This window comes from Anastrepha ludens, chromosome 3, assembly GCF_028408465.1.
Source record: "Anastrepha ludens isolate Willacy chromosome 3, idAnaLude1.1, whole genome shotgun sequence".
Lineage (NCBI taxonomy): Eukaryota > Metazoa > Arthropoda > Insecta > Diptera > Tephritidae > Anastrepha > Anastrepha ludens.
The window spans coordinates 122,560,602-122,581,062 of record NC_071499.1 but is presented as its reverse complement, the minus strand read 5'-3'; the positions used below and the strand labels follow the sequence as shown (position 1 = coordinate 122,581,062).

General features: G+C 31.5%; 2 protein-coding genes across 2 annotated transcripts in view; one reads left to right on the top strand and one right to left on the bottom strand.

The window, feature by feature from the left end:
* The window catches only part of LOC128858971 (high affinity cGMP-specific 3',5'-cyclic phosphodiesterase 9A), a 293,177-nt gene that overhangs the window by 37,668 nt on the left and 235,048 nt on the right, over window positions 1-20,461 (bottom strand). The window contains exons 7-8 of the mRNA XM_054095601.1: window positions 15,853-16,004; window positions 15,107-15,214 (exon numbers count right to left, since the gene is read on the bottom strand). Of these exons, the coding sequence (XP_053951576.1) occupies window positions 15,107-15,214; window positions 15,853-16,004 (260 nt within the window). The remainder of the gene's footprint in view (window positions 1-15,106; window positions 15,215-15,852; window positions 16,005-20,461) is intronic.
* Window positions 1,451-4,124, top strand: LOC128858972 (neprilysin-11). Its single transcript, XM_054095602.1, has one exon. The coding sequence runs from the start codon at window positions 1,595-1,597 to the stop codon at window positions 3,806-3,808; it is 2,214 nt and encodes a 737-aa protein (XP_053951577.1). The 5' UTR covers window positions 1,451-1,594; the 3' UTR covers window positions 3,809-4,124.

The window sequence follows — 20,461 nt, the reverse complement described above, 5'->3', positions numbered from 1 at the left end:
AATTTTTAGCACACATTTTTGTAATAAAAAAGTAAGTACGTTACATTTAATGCAGTTTTTTTAGTTTTGAATAACATAAAAGTTTATGAATAACATGAACAAATTTCCATTAAAAGTCTCACGACTATAAGAGTTGTAGTAATCCACAGTAATCCCAAAATTGGTATTAAAAGTCTTACGACTATAAAAATTGTATTAATCCTCAGTAATCCGAAAAACTGCAGCAGTAATATTTAGTCCTAAATTGAATCTATTTAGCAGTGCTTTACCTCAAATTCTAGTTGCAAATATTTCGTATATTTGGTACATTAATTTATGAGCCTCGTTAATTCAAGCTCAAGTACTCCCAAATGCTCTCTCTGAGCCTAAGCTCTCTCGTTTCCAAACTAACGTCTAGTGCTCACAATAACATGCCGATAAATACTTTTTGTGTGCTCAAAAGCGTGGTAAACACTCGGGCCGTTTTATTTGCAGACTAGTTAAAATTACCTTACAAGTTTGCAGCTGGAAGTAAAGTAAACTGGGACGAAGTGAACCCCCTTCGGGTCACAAAACAAAGAGCAGCTGACTTTACTCAGCGGCAAGGAAATATTTCAGGCATATAACTTGCTTTTTAATGGCAAAGTTACCCTTGCCAAGCAGTTGAGAAATCTCCATAAGTTAAAGGGCATTTTCAAGTACCAAACAGCACTTCGGTTTGATTAGTAAAGCTCACTTTAATGGCTAGACGAGAAAACGGTCGATAATATTCAAATCACTGATTTTTCTTTGTAAACCAGCATCGAGATAGTTAGTTTGATTATAAATTTCAGCTAGCCGTGTGTTATCAGTAAAGCCTTGATTAAGGTTGCGCTCACTCAAGCGCATGATAGATAATACCGAGTGCTGTAACAACTCTTAACATAAATCGCATTCTATAAATATAAACATGTGTATGTGTGTGTTTATACTTTATTTGTTTATTTATAGGAATATTCGAAGTGAATTGGCATTCAAATACAATGGAAATGCTGACGAACTACACAAACTAACTGATATGTAAACTTAGTACCAAAAATCAATGCCTCTCTATTAGCATAGTTGTGCAAATATAGTACGCAATGTTATGCTAAAAATTCGGTATGCAATTTTAAACCTCTTACACAAACAAATATATTGTACAAATATATTTTTGACTCTATTTTTAGTTCCAATCAATCTCTTAATCTAAAATTTCTATAAAATTTTTATTTTATTCAACGATGCGAAGGCCGTCGAAACTCTCAGCATCGTGCTGCATAATATTATACTCGTATATATTTTCATATTTCCTTTACATGACTACACACAAATCTGTGCAGCTGTGTGAGTTATCAGTGGAGAGTGATTTTAAAATTCCCATGAAGCACAGTATGGAGATAAGCATTTGCGATGCTTTAGCGGAATTCAACATCAAATCAATTCGCAAAAGCTCTTTGCGCTCATCAGAGCCACGCCAAGCGGGTGACAAAACGCAGCGGCACTGGGCTCTTATCAGTGGGGCATTTGAAAATGTTAAAAACAATATTTAAAAAATACTATACGATTTCAGTGAAAAAGGGTACTTCAAAGTGAAATGTCGTTGAAGACGCTCAGTGTTTGTCAGCGTCGCATAGTGTTATGTGCATTGTTGCCGTTTCTATTATTACTGCAACTCGAGAAACATGGCGTCAAGGCAGCTGCCACCTTGCCGAGTGAAGGTCGTGTAACAACAGACACAGCTGTTGACCACAACAAACCCACCAGCGCACCCAGCAGCCCTGTGCCATCATGCGCTGCCGACTATTGGCCCCGCCAGCTGGACACAATGCAGGGTTATGTGGACGAAGTAGTGTGGCCTTGTGACGATTTCCATGAGTACGCTTGCGGCAATTGGCGCGCGCCATATCAGCTGCGCGCTCGCGGTGCACGCGACACACTGACCGCTGTCAAGGCGGACAACAAGCAACAGCTGATGACGTATTTACTGGAGAAGCAGGAGACACTGGTGAATGGTACGCATCAAGCATTGAAGCGCAGTGAAGATGTTGCGCTGCGTTTCTTTAGCGCTTGTATTGCGCGCGTAGCTGGCGCAGACGGTAGTAGCGGCCGACTACATTTGAATGTGGAGGCAGCGACGCTGCGCACATACAGCGACGAGCTGCGAAGCATAAGCGATTGGCCAGTGCTCAATCCGTATTGGCAGGGGAACGAGGTGAATGACAGCCTCAGTTGGGGCATTTATTTGAGCGCGGAGTTGCGACGTTATGGTGTGCAAGCACTTTGGCGTTTATTGGTCACCAGCAATTGGCAGCAAGCTGAACAGCAAATTTTCTACATATCTGCGCCGGCATTTGACTTGCTGAAGCCAACGCGTCACTCGCTGCAATACGACAGCGACTCGGAGTTTGTCTACAAACGATATATAAAATACTTGATGTTGGATTTGGGCGTGCGCGTGCGGCGCGCACAAACTATTGCCGAAGAAGTGGTTGAATTTGAAAAGCAATTATATGAATTGGTGGCTAGCGAGCGTTTGGTGTTGCTGCGCGAACCACAAACTTTGGCGGCGTTGCAAGCGGAAGTGCCCGAGTTTGATTTGCGTAAATATTTTAAAGAAATATTGCGTGACATAGCCGTAGAACTGCCAGTGGACTATGAGCAACGGCTGTTGATTGTGGCGGATGTGTCGTATTTGCGCAAGCTGAGCGCTCTACTGAATCGCACTAAGCCCGAATTACTGGGTAAATATATGCTAGTGCAGTTCTTGGCGCAGTTTGAAGTGCGTCTACACGATGAGGATAGCTATCAGGAGCAGCGCGAGCACTGTCTGCAGCAGCTACACACTTTCCTGCCAGCTGAGCTAACAGAAATTTTCATGCGCCTGCAGCATGCGGACGGTGATGTGGTTGCATGTATGGCACACACACAAGCCATATTGAATGGCATCTTTGCGCAGCTGAAGTTGCAATTCGAGCGCATGTTGAATGCCACAAACGTTTTTGAGCGCGACGCGCTCACCAGAGTGCTGGGTCTGGAAAAGCTGCACGCTATGCGTCTGCTATTGCCACAAGCCACCGCGGTCAGCAAGGATCAACTGCCGCAAAGCATTCAACTCGACGACAACTATGACGCAAATCTGATGAAGTTGTGGCTGTGGCGCACACGCAAACAGCTCGATGAAATACTAGAAACGTTGCTGACTGGCCGCAGCGCGCCCCCAGCATACAATAACTATGGTCCACTCGATGTGAACGCCTACTATCGCTTGAAGAAGAATGCTATTGAGTTGCCGGTGGGAATATTGCGCGCACCATTCTACCATAGCTGTATCGATCCGGCAAAGATTTACGGCAGCTTCGTCTATATCATCGCGCACGAGTTGATGCATGGCTTCGATTATGATGGTCTCAATTATGATAAAACGGGTAATGTGGCGGGCAATTGGGGTGCGAAAGCAATCATTAGATTTGGCAGCAAGTCGCGCTGCTATCTCAATGAACGCTATGAGGATGGCGAGGTGACGGTGAACGAGAATATCGCTGATACTGAGGGCTTGCGGCTTGCCTTGGAGACCTTTAGACGCACTGGAGGCGAGAATGCCACTTTAACTACGGAGCAGTTGAAACTTTTCTTTCTGAGCTTTGCTCAAACTTGGTGTGGCACGGGCGCGGAAAATGTGAACAGTCTGCACGATGGGCATGGCGTGCGTGTCAACAATGTGGTGAGCAACTTCGAGGAGTTCGCAAAGGCATATCGATGTGACGCGCATAGCGAAATGAATCCGGAAGATAAATGCAGTATATGGTGAGAGGAAAGGTGGGAAAATTGTAACAGAATTAATTATACAAATAATACATGCACATGTAGGTAATACGTAAACGAATAAAAGTGTGAAAATGTTAAGCAAAGCAGTTGATTTTGATTTTTTGCACCACACTTTAAATTTATAAAACAACTATAAAAACAAAGTAAAGATTTAAAAAAATATATAAATTGATTAAACCATATAAAAATGTATAACAAAAGATATTAAAAACTATAAAAATTTACAAAAAAATATAAAAATTTGTAAAACCATATATAAAACTTTATTAAAAAATTGTAAAAACGATATAAAGATTTATGAAAAAATGTATACATTTATAAAACATATAAAAATTGATAGAAAATATTAAAATTTATAAAAAACATAAAAATCTATGAAAAAAAATATAAAAATTTATTAAAAAAGAAAATAAAAATTTATTAAGAAATATATAAGTGATAAAAATATTAAAAAACACTTAGAAAAAAAATAAAAATATACATAAAAATTAAAAAAATATATATATAAAAACTAAAAAAAAAATAAAAACACTACATTTACAAATATATACAAATTTATTTAAAAATATACAATATAAACAAATTTATAATTTGTTTTTTTTAAGAAATATACACATTTATAAAACAATACATACAAATTTATAAATTAAAACATAAAAATTTATGTAAAAAAATGTAAATTAAAAAAAAAAAAAAACCATATGTATAAAGTTATAAAAAAATATAAAAATAAAAAAAGCAATTATAATTTATAAAGAAAAATAAAAATGTATAAAGAGATTATATATATTTATAAAAAAAATTTAAAAATACATAAAAAATTTGTAAACCAAAATATAAAAATTTAAAAAAAGTTATAAATATTTATAAAAAAATTCAAGAAAAAACATAAAAATTTGTAAACAATAAATAATAAAAAAAAAAATAATAATATAAAATTCTTTTTTCTTAATAAACTTTTTCTATACAAAAAATGTTTCGTTACTAAAACTTGTTTCTAACCAAATTTTTAGAAATATATAAAATTTTTTTTTTAAATATAAGAATTAAAAAAAATATATAAAAATTCTAAAATATATATACAATATAAATTTGTAAAAAACAAAATGTATAAAGAAATATATAAATTTAAAAAGAAAGTACATGAAAATTTATAAACTAAAACATAGAAATTTATTTCAAAAATGCAAAGACTAAAAAAAATTTACATAAATTTAAACAAAAATTTAAAATGTATAAAAAAAATTTAAATTTATAAAGAAAAAAAAATGTATATAAAATTATAAATATTTATAAAAAAAAAAAATAAAAAAATACATAAAAATTTGTAAACAATATAAAATTTTATAAAAAGTTATAAATATTAAAAAGAAAGAATTAAAAAAAACTACATAAAAATTTGTAAACAAAAAGATACAAAAAATTATTAAAAAAAATGTAAATCTAAAACAAAAAAATATATCCAAATTTATAAAATATTCTTAATAATTTTTTTTTTCTACTAAAAATTTTGATTTGTAAAACTTGTTTCTAATTTTTTACTAAAATTTGTTTCTTACTAAATCTGATTTTTCTGAAACGTTTTTCTTACTTAAGTGCTACAAATGTCGAAAATTCACATTTCTTATAGAATGGCAGCTTAAAAGTAGGCAATAGAAAGCATTACGAGGTTATAGCACGAGACCCAGCACTGTTGCCTAAGTAACTAAATATAGTTAATTCTACACAAGTACTCTACTGCTTCCAATCACTGCATGGTATTTATACGCACACATACATACGTAGGCAAACACGTATTGGAGCGCAGTACCACCAAATAAACATAAATATTAATTAAGTCACACTTTTTACCCTTGCATTATTAAAATAAATGAATTTTGGTTTAAACATTTTTTTTTTCGAGCTGCCTAAAATATCAGAATATCACAAATTTGGTATTTTAATAAATATATGGAATTTGATTTCAATTGCTAATTGCCGCAAAATTATTGGGATTAATGAAATTTCATGTGAAAAGCATATGCAGTCAGATTTTAAAGCATACTTTTAGGCGATTACGCTACATACGAGTTTATGAATTTTATGGCATCTATGTAAGCAATTGCGTACGATATTCGGATAATTTAATTATTGTAGTTTACTGTTGTCCAGGTGTTTTGTTTTTTGTTTTGTTTATTGAACATTTTGCCTGGTTTGCGCTTTTAATGCGCTAATATTTGCAGATTAAATTGATGAAATGCCTTAAACAATTACTTCTGATTAAATTGAAATACATGCCCGAACATTTGCATGCACTTATTTATGACATTAATGGTAATGCAGGCGTCATATTTTTGGGTAGCAATTTTAATTAAGTTAATAATTGTGAAAAAAGAATAAATTAATCATTAAATTCAACAAAATTCAGTGACAGAAAATATTTCAAATTTATTCCCTAGTCCAATAGAACACTTTTTGAACAATATTTTGTGAAGGGAAATGCAATATAAACAAATAGCCAATTTTTTCTAAAAAAAGGTGTACCAAATTGGGTGGTTTTGGAGTTAATTCTATGAATTTTTGTTTAGGCAAATTTTTTTTTGTATTTCTGTGAATCTATGCACTCCCGAATGGCAGTCAGGCACCAACCCAGTTGACTACGGCGGCCGCTTATCGTTTGGGTCCTTATTCCAGCAGACAAGCACTAGCATGGACTCTCTAGGATCAGCGGAGCCGAGGCAGACATAGGGAGCTCAGGGCACCGTTGCAATGAAAATAAAATAAAAGCTGTGAGAAAAAACCTGACGTGGCAGTAAGCAAAAGCAACGGCAGGGAGCAGATAAAAGTAGAAAAATTTTGCTTTGTGAAAAATTTTGCCCTTATGCTCCGCACGGGAGCTCGAAGTAGAATTGTATTCACCTTTAATATTAAGGGCATCTGAAATGATTTTCCATGGAATGGAAAAATTTTGCTTTGGAAAAAATGCTGCATTTTATGCTCAGCACGGGAACTCGAGAAACTTTGATGAAACTGTTTATATGTTATGGTTTTATCGCGGAGTGTATAGTTGTATGCGCCTTTAATTCAAGGGGCATCTGAAATGACCTTCCTTCGTATATTTAGTATACAAAATTTCCGATTTTATACTTCCTTGCCTTATTTCTTTCTTAGTTGGAGATATTCTTACTATTGCTGTTAAAAGAGTACTGTTACCCTAAGATCTGTTACTCCAAGATACTCTCAAGGGTTTTAGAAAATACGCATAAATTCTACTTCAGAGAGAAACTTTACTAAAAACTTCCGCCAAGTAGTATAAAATCTTGAAGAGTTAAAGCCTCTGATATTTGCATAAAATTATTGCTATTAAAAGAAATTCGACCCATCAGCAACTACTTTTTACCAATATCTTATGAAGCAAATGCTTTTAACAGTGCTATACACACACACCAGTACACCAGTCACGGTTTGCCTGTTACAAATTTGAATGATTTTCTTAAATAAACCTAGAGAGAAAAATTGTTCATAATGAGCTCCATATTTTCTAGCGAGCTCGATTTTCGTAAAATATCTGAAATAACTTTGAGCTAAATAACTGTTTCACTTTATTTAAAAAATTTGCTGCAAACTATTTCCTGCTTCTGACAGGTTTTCGCTTATGACTTTTTCCATAACCGAGCATGCGTGCACTCGTATCTCCAGCAGCCAACCGCCATGAAAAATGACATCATCCCAACTAATAGGCCGCGCAATGTGACTATAATTAAATTTTCCGTTAAAATTATATTATACGTTGCCTATTTTTTGGCGTTTGAAGTCATATCAGACTGTTTGATATGTGAAAAAGTGCGCGTGTGTGGAAGTATCTGCATATGCAGCTATACTTTGTATACAGATTCTCTTAATTTGTATGTATGTATGTGTGAATTCCAGATGGTAGGCGTGTACTGCAGCTGCTATATTTTGTGGTTGCATCATCAACGATAGATAAAATATACTCACACATATATACGCACATGCATGAATATACATATGTGTATTGTTAAAATATTATACACATATGGAAAAAAGTTGTATGACAGCCACGAATTAGTAGCTGTCACAATGGCACCATAAATGTTGCTTCATATAACGATTTGCATCGAATCCCTCGCTAGCTAGGGTAAAATTTTTTTGGTTAAGCTTTAAAAGCGCATAAAGATATGCAGCCGTTTGTGCGCCGTACCAAAGTAAATATAATACATGTCGGCAGTCAAGCGTATGCACCCTGCGGGAAAACTCTGAATTAGTGCACAAAATTTCTCTGTCACAGAGTTGGCCTTTGCACAAATCGTGTGCCGTTCTGGCTGTAAATATATTTTTACTAGTTGGAATGCGACCATATGTGGTAGGAGGATGGTCTAAAAAATGGGCGATATAAAATTTGTTTTCCTTTTGTGAGGAGATAAATAATTTTTAAAGCAAAAATAAAAAATTTGAAAACTTTTCAAATTGGGTTTTTAGAAAATGATTAACAATTTTTGAATATTTGAAGAAGAAGAATATTATATTAAATTTTTATAAATTAATTTTTTTGATGATTTTTTAGAACTTTTGGAAATATTTAGCGTAATAAATATGGAAATTGAAGATATAAAATTTGTTTTAATTTTCTAATTTTAAGAATTATTTTTTAATTTTCAAAGAAAAGATATACGAATTTTTAATTTCTTCTTGTTTGGGTTTTTTAAAGATGATTAAGAATTTTTGAAAATTGTTTAAGAAGAAAAATATTGAATTTTTTTTGGTAGTAATTTTATGGTGAAGTTTCAGGATTTTTGGAAATATTTAACGAAATATGTATGGAAATTGAAGAAATACAACTTTTTTATTTTATGAGGAGATTAATTTTTTTTTAATTTTTAAAGAAAAGATATACGAAAATATCAATTTTTTCTTCTTTGGTTTTTTTGACCATGATTAAGAACTTTTGAAAATTATTGAAGAGAAGGAATACAACATTTTTATCTATTATTTTTTTGGAGCTGTTTCAGCACTTTTGGAATTATTTAGATTTCTTTCCTTTTCTTGACGAAAAGTTAATTAAAAATTTTTCAGTTTTCAGAAAAAAAGTGAACGTCAAATAGCATATGAATTTTTAAAGAATGATACGCATTTTTGGAAGTTTTGAAAAAAAATTTAACTTCTTCTTTTATAACGTTTATTGATTTTTGGAAATACTTAGAGCTTAGTAAAATCCATTTATAATTTTATTTTAGATTTGCATTCGTTTTTCAGTATGAGTAAGAGTTTTTAGAATACTTAAACGACAAAAATGACTTTTTTAACTTCGTAATTATGAATAAAATTTTTGGAAATTTTTGAGAAAAAGAATATTTAATTCTTATTTTTTTATTTTTCTTTTATTAAGTTTCAAAACTTTTGGAAACATTGTACTAAGTACAGATGGAATTTGTTACTTTATAAAAAGAATTTTTCACTTTCTACTTTACAAAAAGATAACTAAGAATTTTAAATAATCACAAACAAAAGCAGAATCATATTTAAATATTTTTGTTGATATTTTATAATTTTTGGAAATACTTTAATTTTAATTTAAATTTAAATTTAGTTTTAAAGAAAAAAGTGTAAAGTTTTTCATTAATTTTTTTATGACGTTTTACAATTTTTGGAAATATATAGAGAAAAAATATTAAGTTTTGAATTTATTTAATTAAAAAAAAAACTTATTAAATTTTAAGTATTTTTTTGATGTTTTAGACTCTTTAGGAAAGAGGAAAAATAAATACTTTTGAATTTATTTAAAAAGTATTAATTTTTTTTAATGATGTAAGAATCATAGCAACCCATGATTATAAGAATCATAGCAACCCGTGATTGTAAGAATCACAGCAAACAATGATTGTAAGAATCGTAGCAAGCCATGATTTGTAAGAATCATAGTTGGCTATGTACATTTTGGTTCAGCCGTTATTCTTAGTTTTAATATGTACAGTTAGTTGAAATAAAGCAACCGAGCAGTTGAAACGTGCGTTTCCTTTGTTCCCGGATGTATTATATAAAGGTAAAATAACCTTACAAATGATGTTTCATAATTTGTGGAAATACTTTGAGATATAATATGATCTTTTGGGTGGAAATATTAAAGAAAAGAAGGCATTAAAATTTTTAATAATTTTTTCTGCTGATTTATTCTTTTTGGAAATATTAAGAGAAAAAATATGAAGTTTTAAACTTATTTAATTTTAAAGCAAAAAACATGTTAAATTTTTTATAAATTTTTTTAATGATGTTTTTGTAAATATTTAGAAAAACTGAACTTCATTTAGTGTACGAACTTTTGAAAGACAGAAGTTTTTGGAAGTTTTGAGACAAAAATGTATTTATTTTTTCTTTTAGATTATCACGAATTTTTTAAAATATGCGTATTGAAAAAAAATGAACTTTTTATTATTCTGGATATTATCTAAGATTTTTTTTTTATTCCTTAGAGGAACTGTGTGACTTTCACTTTGATGTTTCAGTGGAAATCACTCAAAAACAAAATTATGTAAAATTTTATTGTAAATTTTTTTTGTATGAAATTGATGTTTTGTTGAAGAAACATCAGTTTGTAAATAATTCATTTAACAGCCGTGAGTTGCTCGCATATAAAAAAGAAAAAATGGGAACATGATATGGTTTAATATTTAGTAAACGAGCATTGGCTCGGAACAAGAAGATTTCCCTGCCGGGTATTTATATGCACACACACCAAAACATAGAATCGATTTATGTACATATACATATATGCATATTTGTATGTAGTCGTATTCAGCACGCTTTTCCACCAAAGTAAATAACGCTGTGCATTTGGTTGCTTTTCGTCAGTTTCAGCGTGGAGTACATTTAGGCGCACACGACATAAATTGAGATACATAACTTGGTCATAATTTGCTCAAAATTTGATTAAATGGCAGATTTATGATTACCGTTACTACTGTCCGGCCGTCGGCATATTTTTGTTGACCGACATTTCACGCACACGCATACTCATACGCAATGTAAGTTGAATGTACCTGTATATACAAGTAATTGGTATTTCGGACCGGTCAGAAGAAAATGTCAACATAAATGCCAATTGATAAAATTGATGCTGATAAAAATTACGTTTACAAGCGTTTACACAACAGTTTTACAAGGCCAGGGTTAATTAAATACTTTGTGTTATTCAGGTAATAAATTATGGAAATATTCTGCGCTCCGAATACTTTAAATAAGTGAAAGATTGCAAATTTTGTTATAAAATCTAGTTCATCTAACATCTCAACGTTGAAAAATTTGAAAACATAACTTTTTATATTTTTTATTTATTTTTGGGAATCATTTCGAAGAACTTCTTATGATATATATTTGTTAAGCCGACCGCCATGACAGCTGGGGCTTCTCTATATATTGGTTATAATTTTAATTATGATAAAGATATAAATCGTAAAAACAAAAATCAGTTATTTCTTAAAAGTTGGAAGTACTATAAAAAAATTTAAAAAACAAATAGAAAAAATATTTAGAAAAAAATTATTAAAAAATAAGATATTTTTTCAAGCAATTTTTTACGCTAAAAACTGATTTTTTTTTTTGAAATTTTTAAATTTTCAATTTAAAAACAATTCTTAAAAACAAACTAAAAATTAAAATTTTTCCAAGCAATTTTTTTATCTACAAGCTGATTTATTTAAAAAAAATTCAAATCTCTAAACCTTTTTTCGAAACGAATCAATTTGAGAAGAATGCAAGAATATTTCTTAAAAAATAAAAAAATAAATTAAAAATTGTTTCAAGCAATTTTTTACGAAATTTTTTTTTTCAAATTTTCAAATCTGAATTTTTTGTTTTCAATAAATCAATTTGAGAATATTAAAAGAAAATTTTTGCAAAAGTAACACATTCTGTAAGCACTTTTGTATCTTAAAAACTGATTTGTTTTTTTTGCTTCAAAAAAAAAAAAAAACAATTTAAGAATATTGCGCGAAACTTTCTTAAACAAAATTAAAAATTTTAATTTGAAAACTGATTTATTAAAAAAAAATTTGAAATATCTCAAACTTTTTTTCGAAAGAAATCAATTTGAAAATAATGCAAGAATACCTTCTGCTCAAATATGAACGAGACGTTATCAATAAAACGGTCCGCGGATGACATATGGCAAAAATAATTTTTTTGTTGGATGGTAGGACTGTTATAAGCTTACATGGCAAATTTCAGCGTGATATGTCACATAGTTGGTTTTCTGTGCTACTGTAAACAAGTCAAGCTCGAGTGTGTTCTTCGAATTTAACGATGGAAATTCAAGTTGAACAAAGAATTTGTTTGAAATTTTGTTATTCCAACAAAATTTCGGCTTCAGACGCCTTAAAAATGTTGCAGACAACCTATGGGGACTCTGCTCTATCGCGTGCACGTGTTTTCCAGTGGTACAAATCGTTCAAAGAGGGCCGAACATCGGTTGAAAACTTGCCTCATGAACGTCGTCCAGCAACATCAGTAAACGACGAAAACATCGGAAAAGTAAAGGAAATTGTGCTTGAAAATCGCACAAATCGCAAAATCGGTTAACGCTGAATATTATGTAGACGTTTTAAAGCGTTTGCGCGAGAATATTCGTCTTAAAAGGAAGGAATTGTGGGACAACAAGTCATGGTTCTTGCATCACGATAATGCACCAGCTCACACCTCACGTCTTGTTCGCGATCATTTGAACAAAAATAATGTTAATATCGTTCCGCAAGCACCGTATTCGCCTGATATAGCTCCATGTGACTTTTTCCTGTTTCCCAAGCTCAAGTTGCCGCTCCGTGGAAAACATTTTGAGACAATTGAAGTCATAAAAGAGAATTCGAAGAACACACTCGAGCTTGACTTGTTTACAGTAGCACAGAAAACAAACTATGTGACATATCACGCTGAAATTTGCCATGTAAGCTTATAATAGTCCTACCAAAAAACTAAAAATTTATTTTTGCCATATGTCATCCGCGGACCGTTTTATTGATAACGTCTCGTTCAAATTTGAGCAGAAGGTATTTCTTAAAAAAAATAAAAAATTAAAAATTTTTTCAAGCAATTTTTTACCTAATTTTTTTTTCAAATTTTGAAATCTGAAATTTTTATTTTAAATAAATTAATTTCAGGATATTACAAGAAAATTTCTGTAAAGTATAATTTAAGTAGCAGGTTTTTTAAGCAATTTTTTGTCTTAAAGACAGATTTATATAAAAAACTCAAATCTCAAAATTTTTTTTTTCGAAAAAACTCAATTTAAAAATATAACAATAACATTTCTTAAAAAAAATTAAAAATTACGTATTTATTCAAGCAATTTTTTACGTTAAAAACTGATTTATTTAAAAATAATTTCAAATATCCCAAACCTTTTTTTCGAAATGAATCAATTTGAAAATACTGCAAGAATATTTAAAAAAAATAATAAAAAAATAGACATTTTTTCAAGGAATTTTTTAGATAATTTTTTTCAAATTTTTAAACCTCAAATTTTTGTTTTAAATAAATTAATTTGGGAATATTACAAGAAAATTTCTGTATAAGTATAATTTAGGATGCAGGTTTTTTAAGCAATTTTGTGTCTTAAAAACAGATTTGTTTAGAATAATTCAAATCTTGAAATTTTCTTTTTGAAAAACAACTCAATTTAAGAATATTCAAGAACTTTTCTTAAAAAAAATTAAAAATTACAGATTTATTCAAACAATTTTTTACCTTGAAAACTGATTTATTTAAAAAAAAATCAAACATCTCAATTTTTTTTCTTCGAAATTAATCAACTTGAAAATAATGCAAGAATATTTCTAAAAAAAAATTAGTTTTCTCAAACATTTTTTTACCTTTTTTTTCAAATTTTCAAATCTGAAATGTGTTTTATGAAATAAATTAATTTAAGAATATTGCAAGAATATTTCTTTTAAACAAATTAAATATTTCAGATGTATTCAGCAACTTCTTACCTTAAAAACTGATTTGTTAAAAAATAATTCAAATCTCTAAGCCTTTTTTGCCAAATAAATGAATTTGGGCTTGTTTATTTTCAACAGAATATTTATTTTCAAAGCGCTGTTTAATATGATTTTCATATTTTTCTTTAAAATAAAATAAAAAAAACGTACACATCTTGTTCCAGAATTTAAAAAAATTAGAAGGGAAGCGGTGAGTTTTAAGGTGTAGAGGTGAACAGCAACTAACACTTCAGCAGCATTCTCGAAAAATGTATGTGGAAAGTTTGCGTTTACTCCAACAACAACATGCCAATTTATTTCGCTAAAAGAAAAAACTGTAGCTTTCACGGCTATGAAAATTGAAGGGTGGCAAACTGGAATCTATCTTTTAGGAAAGTTTTCGCAAGCTTTTCATGACCGAAATACACAGAAAGGATTGGAGGTACGCCATAGCAAACAAAAAATATCTATATGGCTTAAAGAAGGACATTCTTCTCACATGTTTCAGAGAAGCGGATAATTGTGGACGATAAATATTAATTCCTTTTTTAATTTTCTTATTGTTCGCCTTTCATTTCACACTCATTTCACGTAATAATGAAACCTATGACCCAAGTGGTCCAGTTAGCACAAAGTATGGATAATTTTTTGTTGGCACTGGATGTTGAGACTTAAAAATGTTCAGCTGCAAACAAACTGCAAAGCCGAATAAAAAGTTGTTTGATGGTAAAAATATTTTTTTAAATGTTCTTCATTTGCTTCTCCCGCTACGCTACATTTCAGTTATCTCATGCGTGAGAGGCAGCCCACGCTGATAGATGTATGCACTTATATACTTATAAATATGCATGTAAAGCAATATTCTGTTAAAGCAAATTGAATTTTTTATTCCTCATATTTTAGTGGAAAGTTTTGTTGCGGTGATAAATGTTTTTTTATGAGTTATGCTCATGGTTTAAGGCATACTCTTATATACACATTCTTGTTTGTATGAGTGCTGTGCGAAAGAAATGCATAACAAAAATTACGCTAACGAAACTTTACTTCACATTGCCTGGCTGCGCCTATTCCCCTCCTTTGCCATTAAACAAGTACGCAACACAGTTATAAAATTGATAACGAAAAATAAATTTCAAGTTTTCTGACTTGCAGGATGAGGAAAAATAAATGAATTGCATATTTTGGTACGTCATAGCTGTTGAAATGTAAAGTGAATTGTAGTATTTGCTTTCAAATTTGCTGCCATAGTTTGAAAATTTCCATGGGGCTAAAAAAGTTTGATAGAGTTTGTTTATTTTTCACATTTTCGTACTCACTTGAATGTGTCTCTGCCGAAATTTTTAAAGATATTACACTCGGGATGCTCCAGCAAGCGGAATGCTATTGAACAGTGATGATTCTCCAGCGGCGAGATGTCATTATATCTGCAACACAAGGCGAAAAAAATGCAAATTGTAAAAAAAGAAATGCAGGAAAAAAATCATTAAGTAGATTAAGTCGTAAAATGCAAGCAGATAGCTGGCCGTATGCGAGAGAAAAGGAGAACTGTGTTAATGAGTCGCAGCGTGATTGGAAAGATGAGCGAGACGATACAGCGTATTGATGAAGCTCTCTAGCAATGGTAGCAAATAAGCAATTGAAATGCAAAAATCTTTGTAGCAATACAAATGCAAATGCAATGCGTGTGTGTATGTGAGTATGGTATGTATTTCTGTATGCGCACATACACCATTGCAGAACTACTTGCAGTTGCCAATCACAGCAATCGAGGCAATGAAATGTTAATTTGATGCGCCGCAAGGTAGGCAATAAAAATACAGTAAGCACTGCAGCACTGAATGCCATTAGGCGTCGTGGAAGTGCGCGCCTGGGCGCGTGCTTGTGTGTAGGTGGTTGGTGTGCATTTAAATGAGGGTTGTGCTTATTTTTAACATTAGAAGTAGCAGAAAAAGGATGTAACAAAACCAAGCCCGATTGTAGATGTATCAATGTATTTGTGTGCGCGAGGCTGCCTCTTACTATAAACATCCATACATTTCATGATACGTAAGTAGGTACATACCTGAGCGCCAATTCGGTGCGCGCATTTATCTGATAGATATTATTATAGCCTGGATGATCGAGATCATGGCATATGCACGACACCAGCAATATCAGGCATTCCAGGTCGCCTAGTCGTTGCAGCAGATTGGCATGGCGTGTCATGGCGTACATCTGGAAAGGAAGAGAAGGTAAGAATGCTTGTTAGGCAAATGGTTGGAAAGGCTCATGAGACAAATTTAATTTAATTTGAATTAGGTAGCATCTTTCATGTGTTTTGACGAATTTCATAATGTTTTAGAACATTTATACTAATAGGATAGAAACCCTAGCTCTCATTATATCGAGTGTTTGCTGATATAAAAAAAGTGTAAGTATAGAAAATATCTAATTCTTTTTATCGCTTTCGACTGCGTTTTATCGCAGTTTCATTGTTTTTTTTTTTTTTTTTTTTTTTTTTTTTTTATTACAGAGCCATATCATTTTTTTAAAGACGAAATAAATGTTTATATAATCGACCACATTTTTTAAGAAAATACTAAATTCAACAGAAAAGGATGGAAAAAGGTAAAAATAAATGTGTACATTTTTTCAGAATACTTTATTTTCGAACGAATTATATTTTTTAATTATTTCTGTTTTTTAAATCTAGAATTTTTTTTAAATTAAAATGTAACTAAAATAAGTGTTTAATTATTCGGGTTGTCATTTTTCTAAGAAAATACTAAGTTCAAATAAATAATGAAAAAATGTCTGCTTAAAATCTTTATCAAAAAACTTTATTTTAAACTATTTCCCAAAAGGCAACATAATTAAGATACTTTTTCGAAAATGAAATAAATAACTTTGTAAATTTTGTTGCAATTTAAAAATTACCCATACCATTTGAAAACTCAACAACCAAAAAACAAAAAAAACCAAAGTTTGAGATTTTTTGACATAAATTTCCAAATATAATAACCATTTTTTTAAAAGGCTTACAAATATAATAAAATGTTATGAAGCTCGAAAATTAAAAAAAAAAAATTTTTGTTAAATTAATAATTTTTTCAAAACATAATAAAGTTTTTAAAACTCGAAGATTACAAAGCTAATTTTTATAAATTTAAAAAATTCTCTATAATAAAAAGATTTAGGATTGCAAAAATTTTTTTTACATAAATGTCGAATATTAACTAAATTAATGAAAATAAAATACCACATTTTTTAAAAGACTTACAAAAATAATAAAACTCGAGAATTAGAAAAATGAAGACAAAAAATTTGGTAAAGTTTAAAGTTTTTCCAAAATAAAAGTTTTTTCAAAGTATTACAAAAGTTTAAAACTCTTCAGAGTACATAATTTATGACAGACTATATCACACAACGACACTTTTATATGTAACTCGCATGTGCTAATTAAAAAATTTTTATAAAAGCAGGGTTGCCGTTTTTTGGTAAATTTGTTTGTAACCATTTGGATATAAAACATATATTGCTTTTATTTCATTTAGTGTTCTCATTCAGCTTGAATATTAAACAAAAGTTTGCAGTTGAGGCGTCGTTAAGACTAACAAAACATAGCGTTACCCCAAGAAATATTTAATATTCGTTATGGGGATAAGTTTCCGCCCCCGTAAAAGAGGTGTCGCTGCTGATACTATTTTTGTGTTCGCTCTAGTATTATACTGGTGATTTGAAGGTGTACCTATATGTGAGGCCTCGGTGAGGCCTCGATCGCAGCAGTTGACATTTGACACATTAAAGCGTAAATATCCTTTTTTATATGGCGTCGAAAATGTCTACGTTCGTTCCGAAAGAACAGCATTTGCGGGAAGTCATGCTTCATTATTACCTTTTAAAGAAAAGTGCAGCTGAAACGTGTCGTATGTGGATCAATATTCATGGTAATTACGCTCCACCAAATACAACTTGTAAATAATGGTTTCGACGCTTCCAAAGCGGCAATTTCGATGTGAGTGATAAAGATCGCGAAGGGGTACCAAAAAATTCGAAGATACTGAACTACAACAATTATTGGATGAAGACGCACGTCGAACCCTTGATGATATGTTTAAAGAGTTAGATGCTGACAGATCAACCGTCGGTAAACGTTTGCACGCGATGGGAATGGCCCAGAGAGCAGATATTTGAGTGCCACATCAATTGAAGGAGAGGGAAATCGAAAGACGTTTGGTGACGTGTGAGTTGCTTCTTGAACGACAGAAAAGAAAAGATTTTCTGCATTGCATCATTACGGGCGATGAAAAATTCATTTATTATGATAAGCGTCGAAAATGTAGGAGCTGTTGGAGCCTGCCAGGTGAACCAGGTCCATCAACATTGAAAAAAAATGTTCATGCTTCAAAGGTTATGCTGGTCATCTGGTGGGATCCGAAGGGTGTCATCTATTATGAACTCCCTAAACCAGGTGAAACCATCACTGGTGATCGTTCCCGACTGCAGCTAATTCGATTGAATCGAGCTCTCAAAGGAAAGCGGCCGAAATGGGACGGTACACATGACAAACTTATTTTGCTACATGACAATGCCAGGCCACACGTTGCTTAATCGGTCGAAAAATATTTAGAGCGATTGAATTGGGAAATCTTGCCCCATCCGTCGTATTTCCCAGACATTGCACCTTCGGATTACCATCTATTCCGATCAATGCAGTCAGGCCTTATTGGAGAGCGGTTCACTTCTTACGAAAGCATCGCAAACTGGCTCAAGGAATGGATCAAAACAAAATAACTCGAATTTTTCGCCCAAAGAGACCGTATGCTGCCTGAAAGATGGAGTAAAGTTATAACTTCCAGTGGCATATACTTCACATAAAATCATGTATTATTAAGAAGGGCAGGAAGCTTATTCTCTTGCCCATAATATAAATTGAAGTTGAATCTGCTATTTTATTTCATTTCGTTAATATGAAAATGCATTGTGTTAAAAGTTTACTGAACATGCTTGTGGTACAGGGTTGCCAGCACTTTTTTACATTTTCATATTTACGTATTATTATTTTTTGTGGGGGGGTTCCTATTCAGAAAAGTAGAAATACCGCTCAGTGACTGATGCCTACGTATTTTTTATTTTGAACAGTTGTTCAGCAATTTGCTCTCCAAGAGTAATAAAATTCTCTGTATCATTCAAAAACTACCTTTTAAATGCGAGAAAAATCTTGATTGCTATATGGAATATTTTCGCATTTACCCAAATTAGCTTACAAAATGAAACTGGTTATCTTCCAATGACGGATATCCCTGCAAAAAGTTCGCAACCCTTCAGGAGCGCTATTTAAAAATAACTCCAAATTAAATTAATGCCTTGCCTTGCGCATCCGAAAGGAAATAAAAGTTTATAACCTCTATGAAACATTCACATCGACCGACTTTATTCAAATCTTCTTCAGTAAAGTGCCAGCAATCTAAATGCAAATTGCGTTAAACTATTGTAAACACAACTAAAACGACCTATTTTACATATGTGAACATCTACATATGCATATCTTGATTTACATGTGTGCGTTTATGTGTAAAAATTTACTCAAATAAATTGATAATATGTATGTATGTATGCGTGGGAAGAAAACTTGTTTGAATATTGAATACTTTAGGCAAACAAACTTTCAACGTCAAGTCACAATAATAAACTACGGCTTTGCTAAACTTGAGTGCTGTCAATTGACAAGAGTTTATCTTCACTGCAGATGTACATATGTATATGCATGTATACATGCGCATGTATGTATATATGCCAGCATGAGCATCCCTACTGAAAACTATTTACAGCATAAAACTGATTTTCAAATCAGTTCAATTATTGACTTATTAAGAAAAGATTGATTTCTAACTAGTATCAAAGTGGTACAGAGGTAATGACTTTAAACTATGGTCTGGCAGTAGCTCAAAAAGCTATAGAAAAATTTTGAATATTTATAGTTATTGTGAAGGAATATAGCACTGTGCCCTGCAAGATCTGTTATGGATTCTTCTTCATGGAGCACAACTTTCTCAATAAATTTTTGGAATTTTTCTATTTAAAAAGGTTGACTCTTTCGTAATTTGATGTCAAAATGTAAAGTTAATCAATGGAAATCTGAGGGGGGTATAGAACTTCGAATAGAATATCCATTAATCTTAGCTGCTAAATTTCAATCAAAGAAAGTGATGCCCGAATTTATTTGAAGAGGTTGCCCAAAGTATTTATTGAACAAAAATGGTTAAAACCTGGTAAATTAATGTTTTTTTTTTTATTTATAATCATTTAAACAATAGTCAATAGACCCTACGTTCCTCACTGGAACTGCAGGAGTTTATGATGAGGAAAGAATAGTTTTTACGTGAATTTTTATGCAATAACAGACATTTTTATAACATAATTTCTGTAAGAATTACATCTGAAAAAAAAAAACATTTTTAATTTTTTATGTGAATTTACGCAGATTTTTATGCGTTTATGCTACTTGCTTGAAAAAATTGTTTTTAATATTTTTGTATTTAATTTTTATCATGAAATATAAAAAAAATATTTCACATTTCAATTGTGCATACACTAGACCCTCGAAAAACAAAAAATTAATAAATAAAAAATAAAAACATATCTACCTTTCCTGCAGGGCATTTTACGCATGAACGCATAGACTATATGGC

What these genes read in the sequence shown, in the direction of transcription:
- LOC128858972 (XM_054095602.1), top strand. Translation starts at nt 1,595, where the DNA reads ATGTCGTTGAAGACGCTCAGTGTTTGTCAGCGTCGCATAGTGTTATGT.